The sequence below is a fragment of the Carcharhinus amblyrhynchos genome, chromosome 20 (genome assembly GCF_965287045.1).
Source record: "Carcharhinus amblyrhynchos chromosome 20, sCarAmb.v2.hapA, whole genome shotgun sequence".
NCBI lineage: Eukaryota > Metazoa > Chordata > Chondrichthyes > Carcharhiniformes > Carcharhinidae > Carcharhinus > Carcharhinus amblyrhynchos.
The window spans coordinates 874027-888024 of record NC_137343.1 but is presented as its reverse complement, the minus strand read 5'-3'; the positions used below and the strand labels follow the sequence as shown (position 1 = coordinate 888024).

Below are 13998 nucleotides of genomic sequence, written 5' to 3'. Positions count from 1 at the left end.
TCCATTACATGGTTTGAAAACATTGAGGGTGATCTTGATTTTCTGTCTGTGTGAATGGCAGTGGGAGGCCAAGCTCAAGGTCCTGCAAAAGCCAGAAATCTTGAATCTCGCCGACAAGATTGTGGTTTCTGATTTTTGCCACTCTTCACTGGCAGGTTCTTATATTTTAATATCATTAAAGACACCCCTCATCATATATTCCCTCCAGCTGTATTTTCACACCTCGCTGACTTGATGTAAGGGTGCGTATAGCCCTTGGCGGTGCCAACCTGTGCTGGGAGCAGTGCCGGGGCAGATCCTTGTGGGAGCCTCATGACGGGGCGAGCTCATTTATTTGTGTTGATGGGGTAGGTTGGGGGAATGGATGTGGGAGCGGTGTAGATGCAGGTGATGTCTGGGGGGGGAAGGGAGGGGGTACCAATGATGACTGTTTGGCAGTGGAGTGAAATGCCAGCTCTGATCACAGGATCAGGGAGAGCTCCTGAGACCTCGATGGAGGGGTGAGGGGAGGTTTTTTCCCTTTGGATCGGGGCACCCTTTCGGGCTTAGCCAGCATGTTTATTCCCGCCCCCCTCTATGTGATGGCCTGAAATGCACCCACGTGTTTTTTTGGATAAAATATCATAAAGTCTGGAGAGAAAACTGGCCTGTTTTTCCTAGAGAGAATGAAGCCAGCTTCAGTCAGACTCTGACACTTTGCCGTTTTTTGATAAGATTCTGTTTAAAGTTACTTGTTTTCATTTCCCTTTGTCTTACAGATTATCATTGGTGACTAAACTATACACGCTGAACTCAAAAGCGGTCAGTGTGATTGAGTTATATGGAATCTTGGATCCCGTGACTCGTGATTGGACTGATGGAATTCTGTCGAACATCTTTAGAGAGATCAATAAACCAACTGACAAGAAAGAGAGGAGGTAAAGTCAGAATTGTTGGAGTGTGGGAGGCGGCCATTCAGCCCATTGTATCTGCACTGCCTCTCCAAACAATCCGTTGACCTGATTCCATCTCTCTGCATTGCATTTCATCTTCACCTATCTGCCTGTTCTACCACCTTGTCTATGTCCTTTTGAAATTCAAACTATCCTCATGTTTACAATGTCTCAAAGTTTCATGTCATCTCCAGATTTTGAAATTGTGCTCTGTACACCAATGTCTATAGGCCATTAGTATATCAGGAAAAGCAAAGAACCCAAAACTGCAAACCTTCCACCAACCAAGAAAACATCCAGTAATTACCTACTCTCGGTACCCTGTCAATCAGCCAATTTTGTATCCATGTCTGACTTTAATTCCATGAGCTCTCAGTTATTTCACAGCTCTGATGTGCAGCACTGTATCACTGGCCTTCTGGAACGGCAGCACTGTGTATCACTGGCCTTCTGGAACGGCAGCACTGTGTATCACTGGCCTTCTGGAACGGCAGCACTGTGTATCACAGGCCTTCTGGAATGGCAGCACTGTGTATCACTGGCCTTCTGGAACGGCAGCACTGTGTATCACAGGCCTTCTGGAACGGCAGCACTGTGTATCACTGGCCTTCTGGAATGGCAGCACTGTGTATCACTGGCCTTCTGGAACGGCAGCACTGTGTATCACAGGCCTTCTGGAACGGCAGCACTGTGTATCACAGGCCTTCTGGAACGGCAGCACTGTGTATCACAGGCCTTCTGGAACGGCAGCACTGTATCACAGGCCTTCTGGAACGGCAGCACTGTATCACAGGCCTTCTGGAACAGCAGTACTGTATCACTGGCCTTCCAGAACGGCAGCACTGTGTATCACAGGTCTTCTGGAACGGCAGCACTGTGTATCACAGGCCTTCTGGAACGGCAGCACTGTGTATCACAGGCCTTCTGGAACGGCAGCACTGTGTATCACAGGCCTTCTGGAACGGCAGCACTGTATCACAGGCCTTCCAGAACGGCAGCACTGTATCACAGGCCTTCCAGAACGGCAGCACTGTGTATCACAGGCCTTCCAGAACGGCAGCACTGTGTATCACAGGCCTTCTGGAACAGCAGCACTGTATCACAGGCCTTCTGGAACAGCAGCACTGTATCACAGGTCTTCTGGAACGGCAGCACTGTGTATCACAGGCCTTCTGGAACGCAGCACTGTGTATCACAGGCCTTCTGGAACGCAGCACTGTGTATCACAGGCCTTCTGGAACGGCAGCACTGTATCACTGGCCTTCTGGAACGGCAGCACTGTATCACAGGCCTTCTGGAATAGCAGCACTGTATCACAGGCCTTCTGGAACGGCAGCACTGTATCATAGGCCTTCCGGAATGGAAGCACTGTATCACAGGCCTTCTGGAACAGCAGCATTTTTCCTCATCAACCCTTTCTGTTAAAAATCTTAAACTAGTTAAACACAATTTTCCCATAACAAACTGTCTCCAAAACCAAAATACAGGGGAGAATGTGTTTTGGGGAATTTGTTGTGGCAGTAACAAATTATTTATGCCAGAACTGTAATAAGTTTACAAGATAGTGATCCAGTAGGGTCTAGTTCTGAAGAGGAGTCATATGGACTCAAAACATTGGCCTGAGCTCTACCACTTTGCCTGCCACAGGATCGGAGCGGGCAAGGGTTTGATAATCATAGAATCATAGAATCCTACAGTGCAGAAGGAGGTCATTCGGCCCATCAAGTCTGTACCAACCACAACCCCACTCAGGCCCTGTCCTCATTAAAACATAACCCAATGCATTTACCTTAGCTAGTCTCCCTGAAACTAAGGTCAATTTAACATGACCAATCCACATAACCCACACATCTTTGGATTGTGGGAGGAAACCGGAGCACCCAGGGGAAACCCACGCAGACATGGGGAGAATGTGCAAACTGCACACAGACAGTGACTCAAGCCAGAATCGAACCTGGGTTTCTGGCACTGTGAGGCAGCAGTACTAACCGCGGTGCCACCGTGCCGCCCCGGCAATGGAAATCTCTGTTGACCTCAGGCAGGAATTTCCAGCCTTGCTTGAGCGAAGCTGTGAAATCCCATAAACTCTGTTTCACTTTCCACAGATGCTGCCAGACCCATTGAGCTTTTCTAGCATTTTCTGTTTTTATTCTGTACTGGATAGAGGACAGGGAACGAAAGCACAAATCTAGATCCAAACAGCATAGTTTTCTCAAGGTTCCTACATTAACAGAGAATCTAGCAGAATTTCCACTGCAGCTATCACTGATGGTTGCGTCACTGATTCCATGCTCTTTATTAGTTAATGTTGTGGCTGATGCTGTCCAATCCACACTCATATCTAATCTCAAGTTGTCCTGAGAGATGGCATTGGTTATTGTTGAATATGCACTCAAGGGCTACAATGGAATATTGAGGATTCCAGGAAATTGATCTAGCAAGGTTGACGGAATAACGATATGGCTGGAAATTCCTGACTGTTTCTGCCATTGGGATCTTCCGCTCCTACTGACGGCAAACTCCTGCTGCTGGTTTCCCAGCAGTGGGGCGGGGGGAATCCCATTGACAGCGGCAGGACCAGAAGACCCCACCACCAGCTAATGGCAGGCTGTGTCCCACCACTGAGAAACATGCTATTGGATGGGGTGGGGGGAGAAAATCACCATTCTGTGTCTCCCTTTGACTGTGGCTCCTGATGCAGACTAAAAATATCTTAGCTCTTCTGTCTGGTGGTGTGGCGGGAGCCAGTTTCTCGTAGTTAGCAGTGTGAATGAACAACATCTCAGTTGCAGAAATTATTTCAAAGAGTAATATTATACTGGCTAATACTTTGTGTTAATATATAAAATATAGAATGTTAACATTCTGCATCATTTTCAGTACATTGTTGAACTTTTCACCTGAGGCACTCAATTTCTAAATGTGTCCTTCTCCTAGCTCTAACTTTCCATTGTGTAAAATTTATGGGCCAGGGTTAAGTAAGTACAAGGAATATTTAAACAGAAGAAAGAGAATTGTCACTTAAGGAAATTGATTTTTAAATTATTTGTTGGGAATAAGATTATAAAGTGTTGTATCATGCACAGTAGCATCTCTGTAATGTCAATTCATAAGTCAAGCAAAATGTATTCCATCAGAATGGTTCACTGCTTCATCCTCTGCCTTGAAGTCTCTTCTCTTGCTGCTGAATCTGATTGATTGTTGTGAACATGACTTTGTTGTCCTGCCAATGTCCTGGTCCTGAGATATAACTGAGACTTACTCTCACCTCCACCAAGCTTTCTTACCACTGAAACCACAAACCTCTGTCAATGTTATAGAACATTACAGCGCAGTACAGGCCCTTCGGCCCTCGATGTTGCACTGACCAGTGGAACCAATCTAATGACCCTCTGACCTAAACTATTCCAATGTTATCCATATGCCTATCCACTGACCATTTGAACGCCCTTAAAGTTGGCGAGTCCACAACTGCTGCAGGTAGGGTGTTCCACAACCTTACTACCCTCTGGATCTTGGAATTAAATGATTCCATATCTGTTTTACTGGGGTAAGTGCCTACCCTGTCAAACTCCTTCAGAATCTTGTAATTTGTAAACTACAAATTAATTAATCTCTAATTTTCCTAATCTCCAGAGAATATGGACTCAGTTTACTCACCCTTTCATCATCGGACATCCCTCTCATCACAAAGAACCAATCTAGCGTGGGAATGCATTGTCCACTATATTAGTAAAGGAAGCCCTCGCATGCCGTGGTCAATATTGTCAGGTGATTGGCAATCAGCAGTTCTTAAAAAACAAAGGACAATACAGGAACAGGCCCTTTGGCCCACCAAGTCTGCTCCAATATGCGGTCCCTATCCCTCTGTTCCCTCCCATCCATATCAACTTACTCCTTGAACATTGCTAACATGCCTGCCTCCACGACCTCTACAGGCAATGCGTTAAAGGCACCCACCACACTCTGTGAAAAACTTTCCCACACATTTCCCCTAAATTTACCCCACTTCACCCTAAACCTGCTCCCTCTTGTAATCGACCAGCAGAGCCCACAATTTACTGCTATCTTCATTGCTGCCCCCCCCAGCTCCAGTTTAAGACTGTAGGTCAGCACCTGTATGCCCTAGACTTTATCACTTTGGCTGAATTGCCTTTGGGGCTGAGACTAGTGTCTGCAGCCTGTCGTAATAGGCTCATTAGAGCTGAGAATCTATTTGTTGTGCCTGTTGAGGGCCTCACTAGCCTAGTGCAGCTTGTGCAGTTACTGACTGGTGAGGTACTTTATGCCAACCTATTTCCAGGTCAGTTTCACCAGTTTCCTCCTCAATGCAATTCAATCCTGCAGCTTCCATAAACTTATCCAAAATTCAACCACCCTTTGCCCTATCCAGAACTTAATCTTTAACTGATTGCTCTCGATTATGTGAATCTAGATTAACAAATAGAAGTTAAAATCATTACTCATGTCTCTAGATTCCTCCAGTCTTGACTCCAGAACTTACTCCAGTTTCATATCCTGCCCCATACTCTTTGGTGCTTTGACTCTGACCTGCTGTTATGTCTCAGCCCTTTCTTTGCTGTCTAAAATTGGTGCCATTTCACTTGTGTTCGCTGGACCTCCCTTCCTTACCCCATGATGCTCTCTGCACCTCATCCCTCTTGTCGACTAAGCTTTTAGTCATTTCTTTTACACCTTGGCATCTGTTTCATATCTTTTTTTCTAATTGCAACAGATTATAGGTTACAGTGCAATATAATTGTAATCAGAGAAAGATACAGTACAGAGCAAGGCCATTTGGCCCTTTGCACCTGTGCTAGCTCTTTGAAAGAGTTGTCCAATTAGTCCCACTCCCTCTGCTCTTCCTCCATGCGCCTCCATTTTATCCTATTTCTCTTTGAAAGTTATGCTCTTTCAGGCAGTGAATTCAGAGTTGGTTAAAACATATTTCTTTCAGTAGATTTGTAAGCCTCTATGATTCTAGGACCTCTATCTTTTGCCATTTCATTTGGCCACAAGTTTAAAATGGTTGTATTTGAAATATGTATTTTTGTATTTTGCAGATACATTTTATTTGATGGGGATGTGGATGCACTTTGGGTAGAGAACATGAACTCTGTCATGGATGACAACAAGTTGCTGACCTTGGCTAATGGTGAACGAATCAGGCTACAGGCGCACTGTGCACTGTTGTTTGAGGTACCGCTCTGGCAATATTTTGTTTTCGAAATATCCGTGTGTCTGTCTGCAGACTTGGGAAATCAGTGCTGGTCAGGATGATGTTCCCCACTTCAGGCTTCTGAAAGCAGAAACAGTATTGGATTGCACAGAATCAGGGTTATATATATTGCACCTCAGCCTGTTCTCCCAGTGGGAAGCACTGTCCTGCAGTGTCTGCAGCAAGCAGCTGAAGCTCTGGTACAATGCAGATTAGATCCACACCAAAACCTCTTACTCTTTGCAAGTTAAATAGAGGCTTTACTACAACATCAATTTAAATATGATATATAAGCTCTCTTGCAACCTTTCCACACCCTGACAATGCATAGGCCAGTCTTTCATCTGTTTCTGTAGCTAATTATTCCTGGAACAAGTCACTAGTCTGTCACCAGGGGCCTTTAGTTGGAGGGGCAATACACTACAAGCATAGCCAATCTCACATATACAGACAAACTAAAGGGCAATTCAGCATGGCAAATCCATGTAACCTGCACATCTTCAGACTGTGGGAGGAAACCGGAGCACTGAAGGAAACCCATGCAGACATGGGGAGAATGTGCAGATAGTGACCCAAGGCTGGAATTGAACTTGGATCCCTGGCACTCTGAGGTAGCAGTGCTAACCACTGTACCATCCTTATATATAAAACATATAATACAAAATAAAAACAAAAGTCGGTGGACCCAAAATGTGTTTCTCTCTTCACAGAACATGCCAAACCAGCTGAATTAATCCAATATTTTCTGTTTTTATTTTAGATTTCCAGCTTTCACGGTATTTTGCTTTTATTTAGACATAAATATTATCGTGCTCCACTTACAAGTTGGTGCCATCTTAGGGACAGTTTTATCATTTGGAATTTTCTGCACTATGTCAGGAACTAGACTGAGTTCAACCAAACTCAATTCATCAAGGATGCGTACAACTGGTAGAGAAGGGAGACACTTAACATCCCAGGCTGGGTGTGGGCTGAATTCCCAGGCTGGGTGTGAGCTGAGCTCCCAGGCTGGGTGTGAGCTGAGCTCCCAGGCTGGGTGTGGGCTGAGCTCCCAGGCTGGGTGTGAGCTGAGCTCCCAGGCTGGGTGTGAGCTGAGCTCCCAGGCTGGGTGTGAGCTGAGCTCCCAGGCTGGGTGTGGGCTGAGCTCCCAGGCTGGGTGTGGGCTGAGCTCCCAGGCTGGGTGTGAGCTGAGCTCCCAGGCTGGGTGTGGGCTGAGCTCCCAGGCTGGGTGTGAGCTGAGCTCCCAGGCTGGGTGTGAGCTGAGCTCCCAGGCTGGGTGTGAGCTGAGCTCCCAGGCTGGGTGTGGGCTGAGCTCCCAGGCTGGGTGTGGGCTGAGCTCCCAGGCTGGGTGTGAGCTGAGCTCCCAGGCTGGGTGTGGGCTGAGCTCCCAGGCTGGGTGTGGGCTGAGCTCCCAGGCTGGGTGTGGGCTGAGCTCCCAGGCTGGGTGTGGGCTGAGCTCCCAGGCTGGGTGTGGGCTGAGCTCCCAGGCTGGGTTTAAGCTGACCTCCCAGGTATGGAAGGCAGTTGACTTTGCTGATCAGTTCTCTGATCATACTAGTTTCTGGTCAGGCAATAGACATCATTGGACTACATACATTTGAACTTTAATGGTTTGTAATAATGCTATAATGACATTGCTCACGATAACTTAACTGAACAAATTTCAATTTCTAACTGTGTTCCTCAAATGTTGTATTTCAGTGCTGTGAAATAGTTTATCTATGATTTTAATGTGCTTCCCCTCTTGGTACCATTGTGCGTATTAGTTGCTGAGAGTGAGGAGCGGGAGTGTGAGAATTGCAAAGTCTGAACAGTCTTATGACCTCTGCTAGTTTCACTCCACAAATGAAGCAAATTCGGGATGTTCCAGCACATTTTCCTCTTGTCGAATGGCTGGGAAAGTTCAGTTATGATGTGGGTATGCCGGCGTTGGACTGGCGTAAACACAGTAAAAAGTCTGACAACACCAGGTTTTAGTCCGACCGATTTATTTGATAATAGACTCACAAGCTTTCGGGTTAGTCCCTTCGTCAGGTGAATGGAGAGTTCTGGCCTCAGACAGAGCATATAAAGCACAGACAGTTTAGAGATTACTGATTAGAATGCAAATCCTTACACCTAACCTGCTGTTCAAGACCTGAAGTGGCTGATAATGTGAGTGGAAGGAGCACTGATCACAGGTTACAGAGATGTGTATTGTCTCCAGACAGTACAGTAAGTGAGGTTTTGCAAACCCAGGCAAGTCACGGGGGTTACAGATAGTGCGACATGAACCCAAGATCCCAGTTGAGACCGTCCTCATGTGTGCGGAACTTGGCTATCAGTCTCTGTTCAGCGACTCTGCGCTGTCGTGTGTCGTGAAGGCCGCCTTGGAGAATGCTTACCCGAAGGTCAGAGGCTGAATGCCCGTGACCACTGAAGTGTTCGCCAACAGGAAGGGAACAGTCTTGCCTGGTGATTGTCGAGCGATGTTCATTCATCCGTTGTCGTAGCGTCTGCATGGTCTCCCCAATGTACCATGCTTCGGGACATCCTTTCTTGCAACATATCAGGTAGACAATGTTGGCCGAGTTGCAAGAGTATTGTCTACCTGATACGTTGCAAGAAAGGATGTCCCGAAGCATGGTACATTGGGGAGACCATGCAGACGCTACGACAACGGATGAATGAACATCGCTCAACAGTCACCAGGCAAGACTGTTCCCTTCCTGTTGGCGAACACTTCAGTGGTCACGGGCATTCAGCCTCTGACCTTCGGGTAAGCATTCTCCAAGGCGGCCTTCACGACACACGACAGCGCAGAGTCGCTGAACAGAGACTGATAGCCAAGTTCCGCACACATGAGGACGGTCTCAACAGGGATCTTGGGTTCATGTCGCACTATCTGTAACCCCCGTGACTTGCCTGGGTTTGCAAAACCTCACTTACTGTACTGTCTGGAGACAATACACATCTCTGTAACCTGTGATCAGTGCTCCTTCCACTCACATTGTCAGCCACTTCAGGTCTTGAACAGCAGGTTAGGTGTAAGGATTTGCATTCTAATCAGTAATCTCTAAACTGTCTGTGCTTTATATGCTCTGTCTGAGGCCAGAACTCTCCATTCACCTGACGAAGGGACTAACCCGAAAGCTTGTGAGTCTATTATCAAATAAATCGGTCGGACTAAAACCTGGTGTTGTCAGACTTTTCACAAAGCTCAGTTAAACAGAAACTTGACATGGAATATTTTTAACTCTGAATTTCACTCTCCTTTGCAGGACTTTTAAAACTTACAAGTTGCTCAATTACAAAATAATTAATTGTGAGGTGGAAAAAGATATTCTAGCAGCTGATTCTTGTTTTATTATATTCTGTGTGACCAAAGATGGAACCTTCCTAGCTGTGAGCATGTATTTGAAAATTGGGTTCGGGTGTTGTAGCTACATCTCTGTGACATCCTTGCCCTCAACCTGGCTTTGTGCAGAGCCTGAAAATCAATGCCTTGAATGCATACAAACAGATGAAGCAGAAGTAGGCCATTCGGCCCTTTGAGCCTAGTTTATTTTTCTCCTGGAAATGCTGCCAGCAGTTTGGGATGATCAGGGTTGTATGTTACACTTCTGGAGCAGAATCACTCTGAGAATTACAGTGTGGATCAAAGTGGGAATGTAAAAGCGAACCGATGGGCAGTTATTATTTATGTAGCTCTTGTCGGCTTTTTCTATGTTGAGCCTGACCCTTATTTCTCTCTGGGTAATGTAGGTTGGGGATTTACAGTATGCCTCTCCAGCCACAGTGTCTCGCTGTGGGATGGTGTATGTGGATCCCAAGAATCTGCGGTATAGACCCTACTGGGAAAAGTGGACCAACGAAAGAACAAGCAAGGTATGAACAGATTTTAAAATCAAATTCACATTGAAAGACCTACAATAAAATATTGCTTTTTAACTGCAGTTGTACTTTTTGGAATTTATTTTGTTGCATAGATTTTGCTATTTCCACATTTTTGGATTTGTGAAGTGGTTGATTGCAATTTTTAAAAACTAACAATCATGCTACTTTAGTTTGGAAATTAAATTGCTATCTTTTTAGAAACCTTTCTATGTTTTAATATGAACGTGAACAAGGTCTGCAGTTCTTCATGAATTGAAGTTTAATTTAGTGGTACAAAGTGGCAACTTGATTGGATGGGTGTTCTTGCCTCTGACTCAAAAAGTTATAGATTCAGAGGTTTATGACCTTGCTCATCCCAAAACCAGAAATTCCTGTCAGAAGTCAACAGACATTTCCATTGTCCATCCCGCACCCATTCTGATTCCTGTGGTGAGCAGGGCGATAAAATTCCAGCTAGAGACTCGAGCACAGAATCTATGCCAACATTCCAAGTGTTGCACTATGGATCAGGAGTGCTGTGCTGTCAGAGGTACCTTCTTTCTACTGCAGTGTTAAACCAAAACCTCCACCTTCCTCAAATGGATATAAAAGATCCCTTGTCACCATTCTGAAAAAGAGTAGGGGTGTTCTCCCAGGTGTCCTGGCCAATATTTATCCCTCAACCCACCTCACATAAACAGATTATCTGGTCAGTGTCACATTGCTGCTGTAGGAACTTGCTGTGTGTAAATTGGCTGCCATGTTTCCTACGTAACAAGATTGACAAATACTTCATGGGTTGTGAAACATGTTGGGTGCCCGAGGGCATGAGTAGCCCGATGTGAATGCAAGTGCTTATTTCTCAAAACGCGTTAATACTCACAGTCTTGCTTTGAGAAATCTTCAGATGTATGGTGAGTGAAAAGTTAAAAATTAAAAATTAGATGTGACAGTTAAAATCTCACTATTTTTTAAAAAATCCTTTCTGCTTGCTTCAGCAAGAACAGGTTGATCTTCACAAACTGTTCAATAAGTACGTGCCTTATGTCATGGAGATGATTGTGGAGGGGATGTTGGATGGCAGACAAGTGGAGAAGTTAAAAACAATCGTACCTCAAACTGAGCTGAATATGGTAAGAGACAGAATGTCAAACTCTTCAAAGGAAAATCTTTATAGATAGGTTGAATAAAAAGGTTAATCTTTTAAAAATATAATCGGAGGAATCAGCTATTATTTGAGATGTTTTGTAATAAGTAATGTAAAGATTTCATTCTATTAAATATATTTCCTCTGTCTGGTTCAGTAAAGCAGAAAATAAACAATTTCCGTCAAAATATTCTTGTCTCCATCTCCTTGCTCCAAACCATCAGTAATCTGCATGTTCAGGCTGAACTTGACGAATGGAGCTCCCCAGAAAGTTGTAGAAGAAGGGATGGTAACTGGGTGTTTGTCAGAATCTTGTTTATGTATGTGTTCAGCATAACTGTTAAACTTTTGTCAAAGACGCCACTGCAAAGTGGATGGAGCAAATTCCAGCGACACTATTTGATGTTTGACATACTTGCCTTCATCAGAGCACAGAGTACAGTTCAATCAAGCAGACACAGCATGGATTCATGAAGGGAAAGTCATGTTTGAATTTACTGGATTTTTATGAAGATATAACAAATGCAGTTGACAGAGGGGAACCGGTGGATGTGGTGTTTTCAGATTTCTAGAAGGCGTTTGATAAGGTGCCTCACAAAAGGTTGCTGCAGAAGATTAAGATACATGGAGTTGGGGGTAAAGCGTTAGCATCGATTGACGATTGGCTATCTAACAGGAAGCAGAGAGTTGGAATAAATGGGCGCTTTTGCGGTTGGCAGTTGGTGACTAGTGGCGTGCCGCAGGGATCGGTGCTGGGACCTCAACTGTTTACCATATACATAGACAATCTGGAGGAGGGGGCTAAGTGTAGGGTAACAAAGTTTGCGGATGACACAAAAATGAGTGGGAAAGCAAATTGCGTGGAGGATGTGGAAAGTCTGCAGAGAGATTTGGATAGGCTGAGTGAGTGGGCAAGGATCTGGCAGATGCAGTATAACGTTGGCAAGTGTGAGGTTATCCACTTTGGAAGGGATAATAGTAAAATGGACTATTATTTAAAGGGTGAAAAATTACAACATGCTACTGAGCAGAGGGACCTGGGGGTCCTTATGCACAAGTCGCAAAAACCCAGTCTGCAGGTGCAGCAGGTGATCAAGAAGGCGAATGGGATGTTGGCCTTTGTCGCGAGAGGGATGGAATATAAAAGCAGGGAGGTCTTGCTGCAACTGTGTAAGGTACTGGTGAGGCCGCAACTAGAGTACTGTGTGCAATTTTGGTCTCCTTATTTGCGAAAGGATACATTGGCCTTGGAGGGAGTGCAGAGAAGGTTCACCAGGTTGATTCCGGAGATGAGGGGATTAGCTTATGAGAAGAGATTGAGTAGACTGGGTGTGCACTCATTGGAGTTTAGAAGGTGGAGGGGGGATCTTCTCAAGACATATAAGATAATGAAGGGGCTAGATAGGGTAGAAGCAGAGAGATTATTTCCACTTAGAAAGGAAACAATTACAAGAGGGTACAGCCTCAAAATAAGGGGGATTCAATTTAGAACAGAGTTGAGGAGGAACTTCTTCTCCCAGAGGACAGTGAATCTTTGGAATTCTCTGCCCATTGAAGCAGTGGAGGATACCTTGTTAAATGTGTTTAAGTCACAGGTAGATAGATTTTTGACCAATAAGGGAATTAAGGGTTATGGGGCTTAGGCGAGTAAGTGGAACTGAGCCACTATCAGATCAGCCATGATCTTATTGAGTGCGGGCAGGCTTGAGGGGCTAGATGGCCTACTCCTGCTCCTATTTCTTGTGTTCTTATGTTCTTATGTACAGGAGATGGGATGTAAACGGATGGCATGGTAGCACAGTGGTTAGCACTACTGCTTCACAGCTCCAGGGACCTGGGTTCAATTCCCAGCTTGGATCACTGTCTGCGTGGAGTTTGCACATTCTCCTTGTGTCTGTGTGGGTTTTCTCTGGGTTCTCCGGTTTCCTCCCGCAGACCAAAGATGTGTGGGTTAGGTTGATTGGCCATGTAAAAATTGCCTCTTAGTGTCCTGAGATGTGTAGGTTAGAGGGATTAGTGGATAAATGTGTAGGGACATGGGGATAGGGCCTGGGTGGGATTGTGGTCAGTGCAGACTTGATGGGTCAAATGGCCTCTTTCTGCACTGTAGGATTTCTGTAATCTATCTATGATAAGGAAGGCTGATCTTATAGAGGTTTATAAAATCATGAGGGGTGTAGATAAGGTGACTAGTCAAAGTCTTTTCTCCAAGGTAGGGAAGTCCAAAACTAGAGGGCATAGATTTAAGGTGAGATTTAAAAGGGACCTGAGGGGCAACTTTTTTACACAGAGAATGGTGCATGTATGGAATGAACTGTCAGAGGAGGTGGGAGAGGTGGGTACAGTTACAACATTTAAAAGACATTTGGACAGGGACTAATTCAATTCAGGAAATCTAGTCAGCATGAGCGAGTTGGGCTGAAGGAGCTGTTTCCGTGCTATATATCTCTATGACTATTACTTTATTTACCATCTCAGGTTGTAGACAATTTAAATGATGGAGAAAAACAAGGTAGAAGGGGAGAGCATTGTCACTCTATACTGGTTTATCCCTTTCATTAAAATGGTGAGATTCCAGAATGCGGTTCCTGAAAGTTAGACCATGTTTTGAATAATTGCCCTCCAGGTCGTCCAGCTTGCTAAGATGTTGGATTCTTTTCTGGAAAAGGAAGTGGATAACTTTGACATCCTGGAGTGTTTTTTTATTGAGGCCCTATACTGCTCTCTGGGTGCCTGCCTTCTGGAAGATGGAAGGGTAAAATTTGATGACTACGTTAAACGTCTTGCCAGCATGTCAACTGTTGAAGCTGCGAATACCCTGGCAGGCCCGGGGGAACTACCTGGTA

The 13998-nt window shown here is 45.1% G+C and overlaps 1 protein-coding gene across 1 annotated transcript in view; it reads left to right on the top strand.

The window, feature by feature from the left end:
• The window catches only part of dnah10 (dynein axonemal heavy chain 10), a 337567-nt gene that overhangs the window by 162778 nt on the left and 160791 nt on the right, over positions 1-13998 (top strand). Inside the window, exons 39-43 of the mRNA XM_080207920.1 lie at positions 759-917; positions 5996-6131; positions 9895-10017; positions 11004-11138; positions 13779-13995. Coding sequence (XP_080064046.1) covers positions 759-917; positions 5996-6131; positions 9895-10017; positions 11004-11138; positions 13779-13995 — 770 coding nt within the window. The remainder of the gene's footprint in view (positions 1-758; positions 918-5995; positions 6132-9894; positions 10018-11003; positions 11139-13778; positions 13996-13998) is intronic.